The sequence below is a fragment of the Cervus canadensis genome, chromosome 4 (assembly GCF_019320065.1).
Source record: "Cervus canadensis isolate Bull #8, Minnesota chromosome 4, ASM1932006v1, whole genome shotgun sequence".
Lineage (NCBI taxonomy): Eukaryota > Metazoa > Chordata > Mammalia > Artiodactyla > Cervidae > Cervus > Cervus canadensis.
Window position 1 is genome coordinate 87,886,680 of NC_057389.1, and position 24,153 is coordinate 87,910,832.

General features: G+C 50.7%; 2 protein-coding genes across 3 annotated transcripts in view; one reads left to right on the forward strand and one right to left on the reverse strand.

Annotated features, from left to right (window-relative positions):
* Positions 1 to 279: 279 nt before the first annotated feature.
* Positions 280 to 19,382, reverse strand: ARRDC5 (arrestin domain containing 5). Of its 2 annotated transcripts, XR_006269075.1 has the most exons (4): positions 18,518 to 19,382; positions 17,072 to 17,275; positions 10,307 to 16,881; positions 7,433 to 7,775 (listed from the first exon to the last, which is right to left on the reverse strand). XR_006269075.1 is itself a non-coding variant. In XM_043466278.1 (3 exons), the coding sequence occupies exons 1-3, from the start codon at positions 12,433 to 12,435 to the stop codon at positions 331 to 333; spliced, it is 1,065 nt and encodes a 354-aa protein (XP_043322213.1). In that variant the 5' UTR covers positions 12,436 to 15,692; the 3' UTR covers positions 280 to 330. The 2 variants fall into 2 exon arrangements, 1 of the variants encoding a protein (XP_043322213.1); XM_043466278.1 differs by lacking the exons at positions 7,433 to 7,775; positions 17,072 to 17,275; positions 18,518 to 19,382 and adding an exon at positions 280 to 858 and having other exon boundaries at positions 10,307 to 10,515; positions 12,108 to 15,692.
* UHRF1 (ubiquitin like with PHD and ring finger domains 1) overlaps positions 17,195 to 24,153 on the forward strand; it is a 32,447-nt gene continuing 25,488 nt past the window's right edge. The window contains exon 1 of the mRNA XM_043466277.1: positions 17,195 to 17,347. Coding sequence (XP_043322212.1) covers positions 17,195 to 17,347 — 153 coding nt within the window. The remainder of the gene's footprint in view (positions 17,348 to 24,153) is intronic.

The window sequence follows — 24,153 nt, forward strand, 5'->3', positions numbered from 1 at the left end:
CAATATCCTCTAGAGAGCAGGGTCACTCCCAGTGGGGGATCCCTCATCTAGGTAGTGTAAGAGTAAGCAAGGAGATGGGTCTGGGGTGCTAACCGGGGCAAGTCCTGGAAGGTTTTTTCAGGCTGGAAGGCTTTGGCCTCTCCTGTCATTTACAGATCTTTCCTGGGATGGGAGAAGTGGATGCCTGCACGGCTGGAGCTTGGCGAGGTTTGGGTCACATGCTGCCCATAGGCAGACTCATCCAAAGGCCATTTGTGCGAGGTGAAGGAAAGATCTGCCTTAGAGTCTGATAAAACTTTTAATATTTAGACGTTTGGGCATTTAATTCTGTCAGTCTGGGCTCACGGGTAATACCGCCCTGGTCCGGCAGCCCGCAGCGGCCTGGTTTGAGTCCACGGGGTTGCTGGTGATAATGATGGGCACCTTGGCCTTGACGCTGGTCAGGGACCAGGGCAGGTGGACAGTGCTGACCAGCTCGTACTGGGTGCTCATGATCTCGCTGTCCTGTGAGCCGCCACCGCTCACGGACAGCACGGGTGGGAGGTGGAAAGTGCTGACGATCTTGGTGGTGTTGAAGGCCATGATGGGGGTGTTGGCCTCCTGCCTGAGCAGCTCACTGCTATCCACCCTGGAACGGCGCTCCGCGTTGGGCGTGAAGCCCTCGTAGTGCACGTGGGCGTAGAGGGCGAAGATGACCGTCTTAATGCACTTGCTGGTCTGGTTGTTGATTTCTGTGGTGAAAATGACCCTCTCCCCCGGTGTGAAGGTGTTCTTTTCCATCTGGATCTGCAGGCAGATGGTGCCCTGGCTGCAGCAGTTGTAAGACACCTTCTTCTCAGCCTCCACGAACAGAGGGTTCTAGAAGAAGTGGGGGCGGGAAGGGACAACTGTGAGGGATTGAGGCCACAACATCTGCTTGCTCACTTAACAGTCCACCTGGTCTTAAGCCTTCGGGACTCTCCAAAGCCCGCTGAACCCTCCTACATTGTTGGTGGAAATGTTAACTGGTGCAGCCACTATGGGAAAACAGCATGGAGGTTCCTCAGAAAACTAAAAATAGAATTTGAACTAGCAATCCCTCTCCTGGGAATATACCGGGACAAAACTCCAATTCAAAAAGATACGTGCCCCCCTACGTTCATAGCAACACTGTTTACAACAGCCAAGACATGGAAACAACCTAGATGGCCATGGATCAATGAATGGACAAAGGAGATGTGGAACATATCCGCAAACATATTCAGAACATATACGGAACATATTCAGCCATAAAAAAGGAGGAAATAATTGCTGCTTATTTGCAGCAATAAGCACGCAATTAGAGATTACCATACTAAGTGAAGCACGTCAGAAAGAGGAAGACAAATACCAAGTGATATCACTTACATGTGGAATCTAAAATACAGCACTAATGAACCTATCTACAAAACAGTAACAGACTCATAGACATAGAGAAGTCTTGTGGTTGCCAAGTGGGAGGGGGAGGAATGGATTGGGAGTTTGAGTTTGGTAGATAAAAACTATTAAATTTAGAATGGATAAACAACAAGGTCCTTATGTATAGAACAGGGAATATATTCAATATCCCATGATAAGCCATAATGGAAAAGAATATTTAAAGAAAGAATGTATATATGTGTATGGACTTCCCTGGTGGCTCAGTGGTAAAGAATTCACCTGCCAATGGAGGAGACGGGGTTTTGATCCCTGGGTCAGGAAGGTCCCCTGGAGAAGGAAATGTCAACCCACTCCAGCATTGTTGCCAGGGAAATCCCATGGGCAGAGGGGCCTGGAGGGCTACAGTCCATGGGGTAGCAAAGAGACAGACATGACTTAACGACTTAACGACTAAACAACAATATGTGTGTATAACTAAGTCACTTTGCTGTACAGCGGAAATTGGCACACCATTGTAAATCAACTATCAGTTCAGTTCAGCTCAGTTCAGTTCAGTCACTCAGTCGTGTCCGACTCTTTGCAGCCCCATGAATCGCAGCACACCAGGCCTCCCTGTCCATCACCAACTCCCGGAGTTTACCCAAACTCAAGTTCATCGAGTTGGTGATGCCATCCAGCCATCTCATCCTCTGTCATCCCCTTCTCCTCCTGCCCCCAATCCCTCCCAGCATCAGGGTCTTTTCCAATGAGTCAACTCTTCGCATGAGGTGGCCAAAGTATTGGAGTTCCAGCTTCAGCATCAGTCCTTCCAATGAACATCCAGGACTGATCTCCTTTAGGATGGACTGGTTGGATCTCCTTGCAGTCCAAGGAACTCTCAAGAGTCTTCTCCAACACCACAGTTCAAAAGCATCAATTTTTCGGTGCTCAGCTTTCTTCACAGTCCAGCTCTCACATCCATAATGACCACTGGAAAAACCATAGCCTTGACTAGACAAACCTTTGTTGGCAAGGTAATATCTCTGCTTTTTAAAATGCTATCTAGGTTGGTCATAACTTTCTTTCCAAGAAGTAAGCGTCTTTTAATTTCATGGCTGCAATCACCATCTGCAGTGATTTTGGAGCCCAAAAAAATAAAGTCTTGACACTGTTTCCACTGTTTCCCCATCTATTTCCCATGAAGTGATGGGACCAGATGCCATGATCTTAGTTTTCTAAATGTTGAGCTTTAAGCCAACTTTTTCACTCTCCTCTTTCACTTTCATCAAGAGGCTTTTTAGTTCCTCTTCTTCAATTTAGAAAAATAAACAATCAAAGCCCTTTTCCATTCTGAGTGTCAATTTCCTTGTCTGTAACATAAGCCTAAGAAATTCATAAGCCCTTGGTTTTATCTCTACATCCATAACTCACTTGCTGTGTGACCTTGAACCAGTGCCTTGACTTCCCTAAACCCTAGTTTTCTGGAAGACAGGGAATGTCTTATAATCAATAGCCCAAGACCTAGGGCTTACCCAAGTAGTTTAGACTTAAGGAGAAAATATGGGCTCTGTATCATGAAAACTGTAGAACTGAAATTATGTAACGTGTTTAAATAAAAACTTCAGGCGCGGCCAGGGAGCCTAGAGGTGCTCCCAGCTGTCAAAAAAAAAAAAAAAAAAAACTTCAAAATGCAGTCTTTATACCAACTGGTTAGCTGCTGGATTGCAAACAAAATCATATATACAGTATATTTAATGTGTGGTTTGGGTAACATTTTACTCTTTCTTAGGGCTTCCCTGGTGGCTCAGATGGTAAAGAATCCACCTACAAGAGACCCAGTTTCAATCCTTGGGTTGGGAAGATCCCGTGGAGGAGGAAACTGCAATTCACTCCAGGACTCTTGCCTGGAGAATTCTATGGACAGAGGAGCCTGGGGGGCTACAGTTCATGGGGTCGCAAAGAGTGGAACCTGACTGAGCAATGAACACTTTGGGTAACACTTTACTTTTTATTAGTGGATACTACTTTAACAGATTTGAGGGAATTCCCTGGCAGTCCAATGGCTAGGACTCAGGACTTTCACTGCCAGGGCCCAGGTTCCATCCCTGGTCAGGAAACTAAGATCTTGCAAGCCTTGCAGTGTGACAAAAATTTTTTTTAATTAAAAATAAATAAAATTAAAGAGATTTCATGTGATGTGGTGTGTGCTTACAGTGAGTTACTCTCCAGTTTTGCTGGCTTCCTGTGTCTTCTTCTAGATGAACTTGATACTTTTACAAACACGTGTGTATGCATGTGTGTTTGTGTGTCTGTGTGGCATTTGTTATTCTCATGCAGATGTTTGCATTGATTAGGAATACATTTATTTGTGGTTGAATTGTACAGTACTGTTTTACATATTTGAATGCTTTGTATAAATCAATCCTCATATGTTTTCCAGCAACTTGCCTGCCTAGCTTAACATTCTGTGTTTTGAAAGGCATTCACGTTGGTGGCTGTCATTCTGATTCATTCAATTTCACAATGGCAGTGAAGTGTGTTGCAAAGTAGCTTATTCACCCATCCCCCCTCCATGATGAACATTTATATTGTTGCTATGTCTTTGATATCATAAAAGAGCTAGAAGGAGCATGGTGAAGACACTTCTGGGGCTTACATACCAGAAAGAGTTGCTCTGCGCCCCCTTGGACTGCAGCCCACCAGGTTCTCTGTCCATGGGATCCTCCAGGCAGGAATACTGGAGTGGGTTGCCAGGCCCTCCTCCAGGGGATCTTCCAAAATCAGGGATCGAACTCAGATCTCCCACATTGCAGGTGGATTCTTTACCCTCTGAGCCACCAGGGAAGCCCAAGAATACTTGAGAAGGTAGCCCATCCCTTCTCCAGGGAATCTCCCTGACCCAGGAGTTGAGATGATATACAGATGGCCAATAGGCACAGGAAAAAATGCCCAATGTTGCTGATCATCAGAGAAATGCAAATCACAGTCACAGTCAGATAGCACTTCACACCCGTCAGAATGGCTGTCATCAAAAAGTCTATAAATAACAAACACTGATGGGGATGTGGAGAAAAGGAACCCTTGTACAATGTTGGTGGGAATGTAAATTGGTGCAGCCACTTTGGAGAACAGTATGGAGGGTCCTCAAAAAACTAACAACAGAGCTATCATATGATCCAGTCATTCACTCCTGGGTATATATCCAGAGAAAACAAAAACCCCCCTGGTGGTGCAATGGTTGAGATTCTATGCTTTCACTGTAGGGGATGTGGGTTCGATCACTGGCTGGGGAACTACGGTCCCACACAGCGCATGATGCAGCTGAAGAAAGTGTTGATTGGACCCTCTGAACTGATTTTTTTGTATTTCTAGTCTACTTATGCTATGCTGTTGTTTTGTCTTATATAAAACAAAAATGTTGTAAGCCATCAAATTAATTTTTTTCTGGCACATTCTATCTCATTTTACTTATTTAATACTATTGTTTTCAGTCCTACACATTGATTTTATAAAAACAAAGTTTGTTGCAACCCAGAAAATTTTATATTTTCCTACCTCTTCTATTCTTTCATTTTAAAAAATAAATGGCAGCCCAACAAATGGATTTTTTACAAATATTTTCTATCCTACTTATTTTATTCTCTGCATTGTTTTCTTTTTAATAGTTTTTTAAATTAGAGGACAACTGCTTTACAATATTGTAATGGTTTTCACCATACACCAACATGAATCAGCATTAGTTGTACATATGTCCCCCACCTCTTGAACTCTGCTCCCACCTCCCCCACTCTGATCCCTCTGGGTTGTCACAGAGCCCTGATTTGGGCTCCCTGCCTCATACATTAAACCTCACAATGGCTATCTATTTTCCATATGGTAATGTATTTTGTGGGTTGCAAACATTGTTGTTTTAATATAAAATAGGAAAACAGTATCCTTTAGTACTGTTTTTGGAAAACAACATTTGCAACCTACAAAGTTGATATTTTTTTTAAAAAACATTTTTTTATTTTGGGCTTATCTGCTCTTTCATTTTGTAGAAATATGCCTCGCAACTTGCTAAATGGATTTCATACCCCACTAATGAATCATGACCGAAGGTTTGCACGACTGTGTTCTAGATCCAATATCCTTTGTCACAGAGACCTCAGGCTGACCCCTGACCCCTTCAGCTTCACCTGCTGCCCTCTGCCTCTGGCCCCTGCCTATCTTCAGACTTCCCATGCTTTCTCTCCCCTTGGAAGGCTAATTGCAGGCCATTTCACTCTAAGCTCCTCCAGTCTTATTCGAAAATTCGTTGCATTCGTTAGGACCCTACAGGCGTGAAAGAACTGGCTACTCTAACTCAAGACCAAGCCAGCAGTTCTGTCCTGGTCCTGAAGGAGGTGCCGAGAGACATCAGTGGTGGCCAAGGGGAGATTTCCATTCCAGGCCAGATGGGGTGGCCCAAGAGCCCAGAATCCCAAGAACTCCAGGTTACAAACTCAACATTGATCTTCCGTACCTGGGAGTTTCTTCGGATCTCCCTCTTTCTTTAGCATGTGTGAAACTTTGGGGGGATTCATTCATTCAAGCAGTATCATTTTATCAACTTGGTGCCAAGTTCAAGGAAAACCCACAGCCGTGAAGACCAGTCTAGTCCCTGCTCTGATTGGGAAGATAGATATAAACATGGCACACTTTTTTTTTTAATGGTACATTTTTAAAGTTCTTGTTTTTTAAAATATGGACTATTTTTAGAGGTTTATTGAATTTATTACAATAGTGCTTCTGTTTTATGTTTTGTTTGTTTGTTTGTTTGTTTCTGGCTGCAAGACATGTGGGATCTTAGCTTCCGACCAGGGATCAAACCTGCACCCCCTGCTTTGGAAGGCGAAGTCTCAACCACCAGACCGCCAGGGAAGTCCTTTAACGGCAGGTTTCTGATTAAGATACGTTATGAGGCTATGACAAGGGGCTAAGGTAAAGGGAGACTCCCTCGGACTTGACGGTTAGGAGAGAGATGTCTTGGGGACAAGTGCTGTACCCAACGGGACTGCTTGTTCCAAGAGACAATGGGTCATGTCTTTCAAAATTCTAAAGGTACACAGAGAGGGTGTAGAAAAATCAAAACCCTTGTACATGGCTGTGGGAATGTAAAGTGGAGCGGCTGCTGTGGAAGAGAGTCTGATTGCCCCTCAAAAGGTAAGACGTGGAATTGCCATCTGCCCCAGCAATTCCACTCCTAGATGGCTACCTGAGAGCAATGAAAACACATCCACGTAAAAACGTGGACACCTACGTTAGAAGCAGCATGGTCCCTAATAGCCAAGACATGGAAACAACCCGCTGTCCATCGAGTGATGAAGAGATATACAAAAGGCGGTCCGTCCATGCCACAGAAAGACAATTCACCCTTAAAAAGGAAGGAAGCACTGACACACACTACAAGGTGGATGAATTTTAAAAAGAAACTTTTCAGCTGTACCCCATGGCAGGTGGGACTTTAGTTCCATGATGAGGGATTGAACCCATACCCCTGCATTGGAAGGTGGACTCTTAACCACTAGACCCCCAGGGAAGTCCCTGGATGAACCTTGAAAACACTATGTTCAAATAAGCCAGAAACAAAAAGGCCACATAGTGTCTGATTCCATTTATTAAAACAGGAAGTGTACAGAACAGACAAATCCCCAGGAGACAGAGAGTGAATGTAGTGGTGGGTGGGGGAGGGGAAAGGGAGGTTTGAGGGTAACAGGTAAGGGATGCAAGACTTCTTTGGTTGTTGTTCAGTCCCTCAGTCGTGTCGGACTCTTTGCAACGCCATAGACTGCTGCACGCCAGGCTTCCCTGTCTTTCACTATCTTCCGGATCTTGCTCAAACTCATGTCCATTGAGTCGGTGATGCCATACAACCATCTCATCCTCTATCGACCCCTTCTCCTTCTGCCTTCTATCTTTCCTAGCATCAGGGTCTTTTCCAGAGTCAGCTTTTCGCATCAGGTGGCCCAAGTATTGGAGCTTCAGCTTCAACATCAGTCCTTCCAATGAATATTCAGGGTTGGTTTCCTTTAGGATTGACTGGTTTGATCTCCTTGCTGTCCAAGGGACTCTCGAGTCTTCTCCAGCACCACAGTTTGAAAGCATCAATTCTTCAGCGCTCAGCCTTTTTCTTTATGGTGGGGGAGGGAAGGCATTAAGGTGTTCTAACACTGACAGTGGTGATGGCTGTACAATTCTATGAATGCATGGAAAGCCATGGGTTTGGACACTTTAAAGGGAAGAATAATAAGGTATGTGAATTGTATCTCAATCAAGATGTTAAAAAAAAAAGTGGAAGGAGAAAAATTTTGCTTCTGCCCCCTGCTTCTCTCCCAGGAGGCAGCCAGCAAGCCGTCTGTTGCCAGTTTCTCTGGTCTCTGGAAAGAGACAGTTTGTTACACCTGCAAGGAAGTTCTGTGCATTTCTTATTTTTACCACCAACGGTGCAGGCTAGACACGCTGTTCTGAACTTTGCTTTATGCGTCCAACCCAGTAACATGGAGGTGCTGATACCGAGAGCTGCCTCATTCTTTTGTCTCTGGCTGTGTCTTGCTCTCTCTTTCTTTGCTCTATCTATAGAGTTGACCTTTGACTGTGAACTGTAACTTTAATTCCCTTTGCAACAAACATTTAAGTGGTTACCAGTTTCTGGCCTCCCAGGCAATGCATGCAGAGGTCCTATCACACAAATGAAATGACAGTGGTAGGAGAATTTTCCAGAAGAGAAATGAAATGGCTGGGGCAAAGTGCGTGTTCCTTTTCATTTGGATAGATATGGCTGAATTGCCTTCTGTGGGGGTTGTGGCAGTTCGTCTGGCTATTACTGAAGCAGGTGACTGAAGATGTAGTTTCCGAGCAAAGATCTAAAGGAGGATGGGGAGGGATTGGAAGATCCTATCACAGGGTTCTGGGCAGCGGGCACACAACACGCAAAGGACCTGGGGCAGGATGATGTTGGAGGAACAGCAAGCAGGCCCGCGTGGCTGGAGCAGAGTGAGAGGGGGAGAAAGGGAGGAGGGGGAAGGCAGGGAGGGGACGGGGCAGGTCGTGCAGGGCCTTGTGGGCCAGGGGGAGGTCATGGGCTTTTACTCCGAGGGAGGTGGGAGCCCTGGAAGACACAGACGGGTCATCACCTGACTCCTTTCAGTTGATCTGAGAAGGACAGACTGTGGGGGTCAGGTCTCTGCCCCTGCTTGGACCAGAGCAGTAGCCTCTGCCCTGATTCACCAGCTCCTGCCCTCACCCTGCCCTCTCCAAACCGATTAAAAGAGTACTGAGTAGTTGAAAAAACACAATATTTTCATCCTCTCAAAATGGATCTGCAATAACTCCTTTGTTGCCGTAGTAGCGATCTGAGCTCTTCCCATGTACCAGGAGTCCTTGATGTGTACCCATCCTGCTGGGTGCTTCATGACCCTCATGATCAAGGAAAGTGTTGTTTCCCATCATACCCATCATACAGATCAGGACAATCGAGGTTCTAGGAGGTGCTGTTAACTGCCCAAGGCCATTTGCTAATGAAGCATCTGGCAGCAGAGACCTCAGTCCAGGTCTGACCCCACAACAGCATTTCGCTCCAATTTCTGCTTTGTGCACCCTGCACTCTAGATTAGCTCTCAAGGGAGGGCCAGAGTCTGCTCAAGGTCACCCAGAAAGCAGGTGGCCAGACTGGCCTTGAGCTCAGATCTGCTCACCTCTTATCCACCCCTCTAAGCATCTACCTGCCCTGGAATCCTCCTCCCCTGAGGTTGGCCAGGCTAGAGATGATTCCCTACTACACAGATAAGACTACACTTGGGACTTCTCTGGTGGGCCAGTGGTTAAGAATCTGTGCTTCCAATGCGAGGGGCTGGGGTTCAATCCCTGGTTGGGGAACTAAGATCCCACATGCCTCAAGGTCAGAAAAAAGCAAAACATAAAACAGAAACAACAAATTCAATAAAGAATTTTTAAATGGATTACATTTAAAAAAAAAGGATCGATGGGGCATAAATATTCTGAGGCTGCCCTGGACACCAGTGCCGAGCACCATTCTAGGCCCTGAACCTTCAGGAAGTCCACTGACTGCTCCTCCTGAGACCTAGGGGCCAGGCACCCTCTCTGTGTCCAAGTGACAGATGAGGAAATGGCACAGAGAGGCGACATCACTTGCAGAGGGTCACACAGCAGGTAGGTTGGGACGCTGGGATTTTAACTTGGACCTTGAGAACTAAGATGCCGGCACTCTCAGCCACCATGCTCTGATGACAGAGGAGGCCCCAGGGAGGTGAAGTGACTTTGGCCAACGGAACTCCACCCTCCCTTACTTCCGCCTCTGCACCTGGCCTCTGGGAGCCATACAGAAACCTCCTCCGCTCAGGTGACCGACGCTGCCAGACCCCTCCTTCCCTGGTTGGAGGGCACCCCTTGCTGTGCTTCTTGGTGGGGAGAGGGTACCATCTCCATTATCCGTTCCCAGAGACTCACTGAACACCTGGGACACTCAGTCAGGGGGTCAGAGCGGGGCATCTGCTCACTCTTGACATACCTACCCTGGGGTCAAGGACATTCAGGGGCCAGGCCATTCTCTGTGAGGGGCACTGTGGTTGAGCAGCTTCCCTGGCCCCCACCCCCTCGATAGCACTCATCCCCCTCCCCAGTTGCGATAACCACACATGTCATCAGACATCATTGCTCAGTGTCCCCTGCAGTGACAGAATCACCTCAGTTGAGAGCTACTGCTTAGTTCCTGCCCTGGTTTCTGATTCCCCTTTTTGCAAAACTCCTGAGCTGGAGAAGCGGCCAACACCTTCCCTTCTTTTTCTGGGTTGGGGCCTTCCCTATCCCCTGGCTGCTCCTGCCCCATCCCCTACCTCTTGGGAACTTTGAGGCCAAGCCCCTACCCCTGCTCCCCCTTGCTCCCCACTACCTGCAATGATTTTTCCGCGTGAAAAATTGAGGAAGTGCCTTGAACCATCAAGTATATTCTCTTCTTGGCTAGAATGTGCTCCCGACCCATGCAGAAGGCCTGCACGAAGTAAAAGATGTTGCCGATTTTGCTGGTGAAGGTGGAAGGGAGCCTGGGAGGTAAGTTGAAATGGAAGTCAAAGGTGTGGCTGCCTGCACTTAACCAATTATCTGAAAGCAAAACACACCAATGCCATCAGAAGGTTCTAGAATCTCCCCCCCCCCACTTTCTTTATTGTTTTGGCAGTTAGCTTTTTCTGGATCTGGCCTCTCTGTCCCTGAGCTAGCTCTGAGTTTTAGGGATCCAAAACACCAAGGCTCATAAATATTAGACCTCAGTTGGGCTGGAGATGGAAGCTCTGGGTGGATGGTGGTCACCCCAATCTACCCACTGGGACTTGCTCACCCCTGCTCTGGGCCTGGGAAACTGGAGGTCTGGCCTGCAGGTTCGATCACACATTTATTCAACAAACACATCCTGGGGCCCAAGGCAGGCAAATCTCCCTGCCCTGGCAGCCGTTGGCCTTCACTGCACAGCACACAGCAGATTGACTGAGTGATGATGGTGGTGGGCCAGGGAGGGACTCACACTGCCCTCTCATCTCTGTGATCTCCCTGTTTTATTTTTTCTTACATTTCCCACAAAGCCTCTTATGAGTGTGTCCTCCCAGTCTGACAGCAACCCCAGGGATGCCAGGGACCTTTTCTGTTTTCTTTGCTGCTGCATCCCTGGTACCTGGCATGGTTGTTGTGCACAGTAGGTGCTTAATACATGTTTGTTTGTGGAGTAAATGAATTGAGGTTGATGCTCCTGAGGGGAAACGATGCTTCCCTTGGAAATGGAGAAGGGTGGTACCTGATGCTGTGGGGTTGAGGGGCTGAAAAATTGTTTTGGTTGAAAGAACTAACACCTATTCAGCACTTACTCTATAACCCCTGCTATTCCGAGCCTGAGACATGCCATTAAATCATCAAGTCCTCAAGACAATCTCAGGAGGCAGGACTTCTTTCTCTTCCCATCTTCCAGGTGAGTTAACTGGGACAGAGAGAGGCGGCCTGATTGTTGAGTATTAAGGTCCAGCAGTATCTGGATGGGTTTCCCTGGTGGCTCAGATGGTAAAGAATCTGCCTGTAATGTGGGAGACCTGGGTTCGATCCCTGGGTCAGGAAGATCCCCTGGAAAAGGGAATGGCTACCCACGCCAGTATTCTTGCCTGGGAAATCCCATGGACAGAGGAGCCTAGTGGGCTAAAGTCCATGGGATCACAAAGAGTTGAACAAGACTGAGCAACTAATGTGCAAACAATATCTGGGTATCTGCAAGGCAGGGACCCCTTCCATCACTAGATCTGAGCTCCATAGTCTTTTGGTGACACCTTCCCCGGCTACCCTATCTAAAATTTTTTAAAAAAATCTGAAATGAAACTTTGTTCAAACAAGCATTGGCCAAGCGTTCTGATTGACTGTGGACTACCCGGAAACACTCATTTTGGAAAGGACCTATAGTTCCCTGGCAGCCCAGGCTCCCTGAGGTCTGTCCAGACTTTAGATCTGAATCTGGCAGAGCTGGGGGCTTGTCAGTGCTTCCCTCGAGGATCTCTCCTAGTCCTCTCCCTCCTTTCTCTTCCCCTGTGACCACAGGAGCCAGGGCTCTACCCATTTCTCATATCCCTGGGGGTTTGTTGATTGATTGACAGATGTGTTTATCTCCCAGACCCTGGTTTCCTATTCTGGCTAACATTGGCAGTCACACCGGTCCTTACCCTCCACTGGGAATGTCTTTGTCTTGTGCACGTAGTCAGCCTTGTTGTTGCAAATAACTTCTCGGCTATAATCGCGGGACGCCCCAGTTTCTTCATTCCACTCCACGTAACCTCTTCCCACAAGCTCCACCTTCACGATGGGGTCCACCAGGGTGCTGTTCAGAGTTAGGACCACCTGTCCTTCGATGATGCAGCCAGCCAGGTAGACTGCATCTTTGGGCAGCACTAATTCGATCGATTTCACCACAGACATGGGGGGTTGGGGTGACGGAGAAACATCCTTCCCCCTCCCCCATGTCACAGAGATCCTCGGCCACAGTGAGGTCATCTGTCTGTGACATCAGCCAGTCAGGGTTCTGGGAAGGGGTTCCCAATGGCCAGGATTGGTGGGGGCAAGGTTTTTGGGGGTGGGCGGCAGTGTGGGAATCCCAAAGGCCTCACTGGTTGATGAAATGGTAGCCTGACCTCTTTTTTCTAGGAAATAGCAAACAAATAAGAAAACCACAAGATAGCAATATTCTTGGCATACAGGGAACAACTGTCATCTTGCCAGATATCTGGGGCCTGTATAGGAAGAATTCTCCCAGGCTCTCTGGTGAGATATGCATCGTAAGCTTCATTTACAGATGGAGAGGGGATGAGCCCAGGGGGATCTTCTGCCCCATCAGATGGCCCCCACATGTGGCATGTGCACCCTCCTCAGGGTTCATACATGGATGCTGGGTCCTATACAGATAATCATTTTCACTTTTTTTTTCTTTTTTTTTTTTGGTTACACCGTTTAGCTTGTGGGATCTTAGTTCCCTGACCAGGGATTGAACCTGTGACCTCAGCAGTGACAGAGTGGAGTCTTAACCACTGGACCGCCAGGAAAGTCCCAATCATTTTGTCTTTAATAGCTCTCTATTTCTATTGATGTATATTAGAAGGAAAATGATAGCGATAGCTAGGACATGGGATTTGCTGTGTCTTGGAGATGCTCAGAGCACTTTGGGCTCCATGTGATCATGGACACCATCACAAAGCACCATCTCCCTGCACAACTGATGACCGTCTTTCCTCCTGCTTCTCCACTGCACAAGAAGTCCCTGTAGGGCGGGACTTGGTCCGCTGGACCCAGGGCCTGGTGCAGACAAGGGAGGGCAATTAAAGTCTGTTCAGTGACTTAATGATTGTCAAGTGCGTATCATTTTGTAAAAGGGAAACTGAAGCCCTTTGCACCCTCAGGGTGCCTGATCTGCACATAGGCAGGTGCCTAAGTAGGAAGGACAGCAAAACAGAAGAAGCTTTAGGAAGTGTCTGTTCTCCAGGCTCTGGCAGGCCTCATGACTATGTCATATCTTGCTGTCTTTGATGCGATGTCTTTTGCGGACATCAACATTTTGCTTTTCCAACTGGTTGTTAAGCTTCTTTTAAAGATGCTTGGCATAGTTTCTTGTTCATGGTTGTTAATTAACCCAAGCAACCCCTCTGACTTTCTTGAAATGAGTAGAGAGATTGGCTGGGGCCCCTCATCACCACTGCTCAAGGTCTTTTCTGCAGGGAAAACCAGACACCTCTTTCTGTGTTGCTTGACTTCAGATATCCAAGGAGGCTGGACTGTGTGCCCTGTACCAAATGTACACAAGGAATATAGAGTCTATTTCTTTTTCAGCCATGCTGAGTATTGACAACAGCAGGCACAGAGAGAGGCTATGCTCTTGCCAGAAAAGGGCTGGGTTCCTGTCAGAGATGTTGTCAGTATGGAAGACCTCATCTGCCTCACAAGGTTGGGGAGGCCTGGCTACCTGCTCACATCTGCAACATGGTCACCACGTAGCTGATAGCTTAGTTTTGATAAATGCTATCAGTTGTGTCGGCGATGTCCTGAAGGTGGGGGGAAATTAATAGGAGCATCTCGACTTTGTGATTGGAGTATGTTCATTCCTATGGCTGCTGTAACCAACGTCCATAAATTCCATGCTTTCAAACAAGACAGCTGAGTTCTCTTACAGTTCTGGAGGTCCGAAGTGTGAAATGGAGCTAAAATCAAGGTGTTGGCAGGATTACGTTCTAGAATTCTAGGAAAGAATCTGTCCTTTGTTTTTTCCAGCTTCTAGCGGTTTCCCATATCCTTTGCCTTTTGCTTTCATCATTCCATCCTCTATTCCCATTGTCACTTCTCTGACTTGACCCTCTCACCACTCTTTTTCATTTACTAGGACCCTCATGATGACACTGGGCCAGCCCAGATAATCTAGGATAATCTCCCCATCTGACAGTCTTCAGTTTAACCCCATCTGCTGAATCCCTTTTGCCATGGAAGGTATGATATTCACAGATCCCAGGGATTAAGATGTGGACATCTTTGGGGGCCATTCATCTGTCTACCGTTGGGAGAAATAAAAGCAGAAATACCAGAGCCAAGATAGAAGGAACTCTATGTGTGGCCAGAGAAACCTTGTGAAAACACACATTGGAGCTCATTGGTTTTCAGCTCACAGCCCTCCCACCCTATCCACTGCTCTCCAGAGAAAGACCAAAGTCCTCCTGGTGGCCTGTGAGGTCTTACATGACACCCCTCTGACCTCATTCGCTCCCGCCCGCCCTCCCTTTCACTGCATCTGCCCGGCTCTCTGTCCATTTCTAAGCCTTTTCCGGCCTCTGCATTTGCTCTTTCCGCCTCGATCCGTCTGTCCTTGGTTTCTCATCTCAGATCTCAGCTCAAATGTCATCTACCCAGAGAGGCCCACCTCTCCACCTCAACCAGAGTGCCTCCTCTCCCCGCCCTCCCACATGGCTGCTGGTCACTCTCCAGCTCTTGTCCTGTCTTCATGGCACGTGTGGTATCTGAAATGATTTGCTTTATTGATTCATTTCTTGCTGGTCTCCCCAGATAAGAATTTAACCTCTTGGAGACCACCAACAGGGTGGGCCTTGCCCACTTTTGGGCCCCCAGCTCTTAACACCCTGTTCAGGCATTCTGTAGGTGCCCAGAATGGGTCACTGTGTGCCCGCCAGGACTGGTCAGAGCGGAGCAGGCAGGGCGGAGGGGGGAGGGCAGCCCTGCCCGCCTGGACAGCTAGGAGAAGGCGGGAAAACGAGGCGGGAAAAACCAGCAAACAAGCCCTGCGGGTGGGTAGGGTGGGGAGCGCTGGAGGGCCCTGGCGCAAGGAAACCGAGCTGGGGCGATCAGGCCCGTCATCGGGGTGCAGGAGGTCTTCTGGGGGGGTCACCCCCAAATTCTCCTGTATAATTTACACTGATTCCGGTCTTCCTGCCCAACTGGTCAGTGCATGCCTGGTAAGAGGGGCTGAAGGAACAGACTTGGAAGGTCAGGGGTGTCTACCCTGGGGGTCTCTGCCCTGGGGGTGATCCTTAGGGCTCATGGAGAGCACCCATGATGAGGGGGCCCAGGTCCCGCCACCGGCCCCGTTGCACGCTGGGCGCGCCCAGCAGAGCGCGCAGGGATGGGCGGGGCCGTGGCCCGCTGGGCGGAGGGGGGGGGTGGACAGAGGCGGGGGCGCCCCCCACCCCCTTTCTCGCTTCCCGCCACTGAGGCGGCCAATCACCAGGCAGGCGCCCGCCCCCGGCGCGGCCTCCTGTGGCCCCGCAACTCCCAAACGCCAAGTTTTCGCGGGAAAAAAATCAGAGCAGCTGGCAGCGCAGCGGGCAGTGGTGGCCGTCCGGGCGCTCGGGATCGCACACACGTCTGCGCAGGGTCCTGGCCACACACGCGGCTCCTCTGCCATCCTCAGAAGGGCCAGCGCGCAAGCAGGCGAGTGGATCGTGAGCGGTCAGGCCGTTTGGGGTGCCAGCCCGGGCCAGGGCGCGGACTGGGGGAGGCGGGCAGGACTCGGCGCACCCGGCGCCTTGACTTTGCAAAACTTTCCGGGACGCTCTGCCAGCACGGGAGTACATTTTCCCCGCGCCGGGGCTACCCTACACGCGGTCTCCGGCTTTGCCCCCAACCCTGCCGGCCCTTAGAAGTCGCCCCGGAAGCCCAGGCTCTGGCAGGAGCGAGCGGAACATCCCAGGCGCCCCGCGGGGGTCGCGCCGGCTCGGTGGGGGAGGGCCCGGCGAGCCGCGGGGGAGGATGTCAGGCTCCGCGCCTGCGCGCGGGGCGCCCCGCGATTCAATTGTCGCGCCCGAGCCCGATTTCGCGCGCCCTTAGTTCCCCGGGCGCGTCTGGGCCAATGAGGAGCGAGCGGGGCGGGGCGGCCGACCGCGGCGGAGCCAATCAGTGAGGCGGCTCAAGTGAAGGGGGCGGGACCTGGCGCGCGGGCCCCTTGGCCGTCCCGGCGGTGGGGGGTGGGCGTGGGCTCGCTGGCGTGGCCCGCGCGGGCGAGCGAGAGAACAAGAGGGGCTGCGGGGCCTTGCGTCGGGGTCCGGGAAACGCAGGCTGGAGCTCCGGGCGGCCGTGGGGCAGAAGTGAGTAGCGCTGCCCGCGCGGGGGTGGCCGGGACGGGGCGGCCGGTTGCCATGGCCACAGCGGGGCCCGCCGCGTCGCGCAAGCGCGCGCGCGGGTCGGGGGTGCAGTGGGGGTCCGCGGGCACACGGGGTCCCCAGCTCCCGGGTCTCGAGTGGGTTTCTTCCCCTTCGGTCCCACTTAGTTGAGTTCCCCGGGACTTCGGAAGTTCCAGTCAAAAGCGGGACTTTTGGGTTTCCCTCTCGCGTCAGTGTTCATCCAGGGAATGAATGAATGAATGAACGAACGAACAAACAAACTCGGCCCCTCACCGTTTGACTGTGTGCCCCTTCTCTTCTGTATCCTGGTGTGTTTTTTTTTTCTCCCCTGTGAAAGGCAGGGTTCGTTGACTGAGTAGCCGAAGGTGCCTTTTACTCTCCCCTAATTTCCCGTCCCTCCTCAATCCTCCACCAGTGCTACTCATTAACGCATTATCTCTTAATTCAGGGCTTGGGGCCTGGGCCAGCTGTGGCAGGTTATAGGGAATAAGGGGCTGGGAGGGTATTCCAAGAGTTACCTGGTGTCCACAGTCTGGACAATAGCAAGGATGACCCGAATATGGCACGGCCATGGTGGTGGTATTGATGGCAGAACTGACCAGGGGTGTCACTCCCTCATCCTTGCAGCTCCAGCAGGCACCATGTGGATCCAGGTTCGCACCATGGACGGGAAGGTGGCCCACACCGTGGACTCCTTGTCCAGGCTGACCAAGGTGGAGGAGCTGAGAAAGAAGATCCAGGAGCTATTCCACGTGGAGCCAGGCCTGCAGAGGCTTTTCTACCGGGGCAAGCAGGTAAACCCGCCCTGCAGGCTGCCCGCCTGCCTGCCTGCCCAGCACCTTTGTTCTTGCCTCATCCAGGCAGGGCACACACACTCTTCCCCCCCACCTCGTCCGGTCTGCTTCTCCACAGAAACCTCCAGTGCCTGAGCGGGGAACAAAGGCTCGACTCCTAGACTGACACTCCAGGCGGGCAGCCGGGCACTTGAATCTGTTGCGTTTGGAGGTCTTTTAAACTCTTAGCCCTCCCCTTTGTGGACGCTCCCCTCAAAATAATTTCTAGAAAAAAGAGGTTGGAGGTGGCCATTGGAGGGCTGATGAATTTCAAGGAAGAGCCTAGAATCAGTACTCAGACACCGGGACAGAAGAGACCAGATTTTTCTTTGAAACACACACCAAAGGTCTACAGTCGGTCAGCACCTTACTATTTTCCGACCCCCATGGGGTTTTCTAGAAATTGGAATCAGCTTATTCAGAGTCAGAGACGGTGCTTGTTAATCAGGAATTTCCGCCACTCCTGGGCCTCCTCTCTGGCGGAGGCGGTGGGGCTGCCCCTGAACGGGGTTTGTGCTTTGCGCGGGCTCAACTGGCCCTGTTTCCTTTCTTCAAGATTCCCCACCACAGCCCCTGTAGCCCTTGAAGATGCCCCCCACCCCTTGGCTTTATCAGCTGCCCACTTTGGAGATGCTTTCTCCAGTGACACCCCTGGGAGTTTTCATTCTTGTTGGCATCTTCAGAGGGGACAGTAGGCCAGGCTGTGTTGGGGTATTGCTGAGTGGGAGAAGATGGTCCCACGGAAAGTGTCCTTCCTGTCTGCTGGGGCCACCCTGCAAGGCGAGTGGACTGTAGGGACCTCGGCGACCTCGGTATAGAGACTACCCAGGATTAAAAGTGTTCCTTTGGGCTCTGACTTTGTTGTTGTCAGGTCTTAAACTGGGTGCTACCGCCATCTGGTGTCTAAATTGAAAAATAGATGCTGTCCGCCTGGCCAGGAGTTTTTTTTTTAGGGCCTGGGAGGATCCTGCCTGCCTCCTGGAAATGAGACCTGATGATTAATTTCTTGGGCTCAAGACGCCCTCCGAGACCTCTCGCCTCCTTCCTGTGGGAGATGCGAGGACTTGAATGTCTTAAGAATCTGAGTTAACGCGCCCCGCCTGGGGAAGGGAAGCTGGGGGACTCACTCACTGTGGTCACGTGCGCTGTGCGGCTGGAGAAAAGGCAGGGCTGGGAGTGGCGCTCCCCTGGGATGCGGTCTATGGGGAGCGGAGCCTCTTTGCTGCCACCTCCAACAGAGTCTCATTTTTGGGGACGTCCATACTGATTTCAGTTTGCCCCCCAGTCTTTGTGTTCAGCAAAAGGTCCTTGTGCTGAATTTCCGAAGACCTCCCATGGGCTAAACAGTTCGTGGCATCATGCAAAGGCAGGTTGGATCGAATCCTTACATTCAAGGCAGTGACTATTTCTGAATGCCTGCTCTGGGCTTGAGCGCCATGCACTTTAATTTTTACATTCAAAAACATGCAGAGAAGTTGAAAGAGCCATGAACGCCTAAACACCTACCCGTGGCTTTTATCACTGACATCACGCAGCTGTCTCTGCCTCTGTCTGTCCACCAGCCTATTTTATCTTGGGAGATGCATTGCAGAGAAAGTTCCAGTTCACGTCACCGTAGACCCTCCAGCTGGCCAGTCCTTAACTAGAGTACAGTGTTTGTTTGTAGCTCTTGTTTCTTCGGAGGAAATTTGCATACAGTGAGAAACATGTCTTAAGCAGATGGTTTGGCATGTTGACAAATGCGCGCATTTGTGTAACCAAACCCCTCTCTTCCTGCATGGGCAACATGGCATCTGATCCATACCAAAGTCTTGGTATTGCCTGTGAGAGTTGTAAAGCGTGATGATAAGCAGCGTGCCTTTAATCCTTAGGTTGGTCTGTCTGTCTGCTCGCAGCGCAGCTTCTGAAGATCTCAGAAGGTTTCTTGTTCCTGAGTAACCTCCTCTAACTGCTGTTCATCCCCTTCCCCATGCTCAACTGGGCCACTGCGTAGTCGGTTCTGTCTTCCGGGTGAGGAAGCCAGGCCTCAGCGTGATGCAATTTCCCCAAGGTTGCGCGACCAGGAAGTGGCCCGGCCTCAGGGAGGTGTGGACAGTGCCAGGCGAGTGGGGGACAAAGGCACCTTGAAGCAAGTCAGGTCTGCAAACAGACTGGGCTAATCACCGTAGGAGGCCTTGCAGAGAGCTGTTGTTTTTATAGAACGTTCTAGAGAGTGTTCGAGATTCCTTCCCCCCCCCCTTTTTTTTTTAAAGAAACAGGGCATTACATGCAGTCCCAGGTCTGCGGTGAGGTCACTCGAGCCAATAAAGCAGAACCAAGCAGAGTCTGTCTTCAGGATATGGGAGGGTCCCGCGGCGAGCTAGCTTAGGCTGAATAGGTTGGCGGTTATGTCGTTTGATTGGCGGAAATGCAGGGAGCTGGATGGGGGAAGGGACCCCGGGCGGCTGGCCCAGCCTGGGCAAGGGTGAGAGGCGTCTGGTGCTTTTTCTTTGTCTTTTTTTTTTTGGCTGCCCAGAAAAATCACAATAGCTGTCATTGGTGGTGCTGGTAACGGCGCTCAGGTGCAATACTTGGGCCTAATCGTCCCAAGTGCCCCGCCGAGTATTTCTGGCCGGGGCAGTCTGTGCTTTGCAGTCAGATGGGGCTAATTGTGGGCCCACCAGTGTACTTGGCGGGACTCAGTGAGGTCACGGATTCGGGGTGTGGGCTGAGCTTCCCTCCTGGTTCACAGTAAAGGGGCGATAAATCATTTAGTGCAGGGCCTCCCCTTGGGCACTGCTGACGTCAGGGCCTGATCGTCCTCCATGGGGGGTTCATCCCCCAGTGCTATGGGGTGTGGAGCAGCATCTCGGTCCCACTCACTTGATGCCAGGAGCACCCCCTTACCCCCCATAGTCATAAGGTCCATAGGGTTCCCAGACATTGCCAACTGCCCCCTGGGGGCAAAGTTGCTCCCAGCTGAGAAGAGAACTAATTATTTAGTCGGTGATTTTGATTTACTATAGGAGAGCTGTCCGAAGGATCAGGTAAAATGGCATCCTGGGAGTGGCCTTCTGAGGGTCACTCATGTCACAGTGCCCCACCAGATGGCCCTGCCCTGCTGGGCCTTCTTTGAAGGTCTGCCCCTTTTCCCAAAGGACAGAGTCATGTGGTAGATCGGACAGCCCCTTGCTGAGACCTGTCCTTCTGGCTGCAGGAGGGTCCCTCCCTTCCTTCCCTCCTTCCTTCTCCCCCAAACACCCTCCCTGCAGCTGGAGACACGCCCTTTAGGTTGGGGGTTAGCAAACTCTTTCTGTTAAGGACCCAGTGGAAACCGTTTGCGGCTAGGCAGTCTGTCTACTCATCTCTGCCATTGAAAGCCAGGAATAGATCCTGAGCCCAAAGGAGTGGGCATGTCCTGATTTGAGCCCTGGTAGAACTTTATTTACCAAGCGATAAATCATTTCGTGCAGGGCCTCCCCTTGTCAGTGGGAACTGTCCCGCTGGCCGAGGTGTGGCAGTTACATACAGGCTTCCTCCCAGGATGGCAGATCCAGGTTGTACTGTGGGACATGCTGGACCGAATACCCAGGGCGTGGTGGGTGTTGCAGGTGTCCCTCCAGGGCATGGGTGTCACACTGTTTGGACTCAGCACCCCTTCCACCCTTCAGAACGATGGAGGACCCCAGAGAGCATTGTGGACATGGATCACATCTGTCATTTTTTGTCCTATTAGAATTTGCAAGTGGAGAAAAATTTGTTGTTATTCAGTTGCTCAGTCGTGTCCAACTCTTTGCGACCCCATGGAGCAGGAGAAAACACACATGTATGTTTCCTTAGGCATTGGAATGGTGGTGTCAGCCCATATCACACAGGCTCCATGCCCCTGCAAGGTCATGAGGCTGGCCAGTGACATCACAGTGTCATGACAGGGTAGGTAGCCTGGGCCTCACAGACCCCTGAAATGGAAATGCCTGTCCAGGGCATGACCTGGGCTGTGGCCTGGGGGGGCTCCTAGGGCAGAGTTCACGTGTCAGGACTGACGGGTGGACAGGCGGGGTCATGCCTGTACACCCATCTCTCCCCCGGCAGCGGGAAGCATGTCCCTCTGCCACGGCCTGAATCATACCTTTTCTTCCTTCTCCCATCTCTGTCTGTCCATCTCTCTGTCTGGCCTGAACCCCATGTTGCTGGGGAGGCCTGGAGTCTTAGACGGGACTGTGGGGGCTGGGACTGCAGCCGCAGGAAGGGTCTTGATAGAGGCCTCTGGCCTCTTCCTGCCGGAGGTCCCTCTTGACAAGTGCTGGTCTGGTTTATGACCTCTCCACTTCTCCCCAGTCCAGGAGAACCACCCCTTGCCAGGCCCAGGGTCATTTATTTCCTGTGCTCTGAGCAGCACTCACACCACAAAAGTGTCCCCCCCAACGCCCCAAGGGGGCAGAAAGTGGGCGGCTCTGACTCTGGATTTCTGGGAGGAAGCTCCGTTGTCAGATGTCCTCTGTGTTTATTTCATTTACTGCCATGTGCATGCCCAGAATTCCCCAAGTCCAGAAAGCTTTGGTTTAAAAGAGGGATGTGATCTAAACGCCGCCGGCAGCTTGGCCTTTACACCTGAATGTGCCCCAAACCACATGTCTTGCGTTTTACTACAGGCAGTTTAAATCCCTGGTGGCTCAGTGGTAAAGAACCCGCCTACCATGCAGGAGACTTGGGTTTGATTCCTGGGTCAGGAAGATCCCCTGGAGAAAGAAATAGCAACCCATTCCACTGTTTTTGCCTCGGAAATCCCATGGCCAGAGGAGCCTGGCGGGCTGCAGTCCATGGGGTTGCACGCAGTTGGACACAACTGAGTGACTAAACTACCACCCCAGGCAGCTTAAGGGATTTTCACCTGCATTTCTGGTTGTACAGGATTCTAACTGCATGTTTAATTTTTAACATGAGAATCTGCAACCTAAGATCCAGCTTGCCATTCGGTTTGAATAGCTTTTATTTTTTGAATTTTCTAAAAAATTATTTTACTCAAGTATAGTTGATTTACAGTGTTGTTACAATGTTGTGTTGAAATGTCAGTCATTCAGTCCTGTACAACTCTTCGCGACCCCACGAACTGCAGCCGACCAGACTCCTCTGTCCGTGGAATTTTCCAGGAAAGAATAATTGGAGTGGGTGGCCATTTCCTTCTTCAGGGGATTTTCCTAACCCAGGGATTAAACCCGAGTCTCCTGCATTGCAGGCAGAGTCTTTACCACCTGAGCCACCAGGGATTTAAACTGTATGTGTTAATTTCGCCTTTTTTTTTTTTTTTTTACTTATTGCAGGGTGGCATGTGGGATCTTATTTCCCCCACCAGGGACTGAACCCATGCTTTCTGCGTTGGAAGCTTGGCGTCTTAACCACAGGACAGGCAGGACAGTCCCTTGTATAGCTTTTATCAATGCTGTTAGTCTCAGTTGGAGTTTTAGGACCTTAGAAGAAACCCCGGGCTTGGCGTCCATATCCTCACTGGGTCCAGCCCACCTCCCTGCTGTGTGCAACTTGAGGCTAGCAGGGTTGGGGAGGCGGGCATCCGACACACACCCTTTTGTCATAGCAAGTGGTTGTGCAAGCTCCTTCCTGCCCACTTCGGGTCCTTCTGGAACTTTCCAGAAGTGGTCCTCTGAAGCCGTCAGACCAGTCTGCATTCCATCCTGGAGGTGGAGCCCCGGGCTAGCCTGGCCCAGCACGTGGCCTCCTCAGTGCCCAGCCCGCCTGATCACACCTTTGCCTGCTGCACTCTTGCACCAGGAGGGGAGTGTGTGTGTGTGTGTGTCTGCGTCTGTGTGTGCGGGCCGCTCCCATCTATCTAGTTTCCTGACCCCTCACAGATGGCCCCATCAGTATTCCTCCTGCCGCCTTTAACTACAGCCCTCAGCCAGGTCCTGATCTTCCCCCACCCTCCTTGTCCTGCACACCCCCAGCTGCCCTTCTGCCCCCACCCCCGGCTCTGCCACCCTGGCTCCTGCTGGGCCTCCATCCCGGAGATCCTTGTAAAACAGAAGTCCAACCACATGCCCCCTCCTGGCCCCGAGTCTCTCCCACTGCCTCTCCCCTGTCCTGGTGCTTCGGTTTATTATTTCTCATCCTCTGAAACCATCCTTGCTTCCCCTGATGTGTGTGGGAAACGCCTCTACTCCCCTGCATTTAGCTGTCATGCTCAGCTGTGTCCTATGTCTTTGTAGGAATGAGCCGCTGCTTGGCTGGCAGATGATGCTGCCCTGAGCATAAGTGCCAGGCTACCTGTCTCTAGCTCAGTGGTTCTCCCTGGGGACTGTTTGGCCCTGCTGGGGCTCTGGGCAGTGTCTGGAGACATCAGTTATCACAACTAGGGGGTGTTCCTGACATCAAGTTGGGGGAGCAGGGATTCTGCTCCACCTCCCCACAAAGAGAATGATCAGGGTGGGGGTGCTTAATGTCTGCAGTGCTGAGGGTTGTCTGCCTAACCATGCAGGTGCTGGGCACCAGGTGCCTGCCTCTTGTCATCATCCTTTTTAATGACATTTTAATGACGTTCTGCTGGTTTCCTTGTCATAATGATGCTGGGGACACCTGTTTCCCCACCGTTTTTTTTAAACTAATAAAGTTTAGGTTTTAGAGCAGTTTTAGGTTCACAGATTTAAGAGGAAGGTACAGAAATTTCTCATATACCCTGTGGCCGCCCCCCCGCCCCTATTCTCCCCACCTGTCTCCTGCCAGATAGTGCAATTGGTATAACTGAGAAACCTGTGTTGACTTTTTTATTTTGGCCT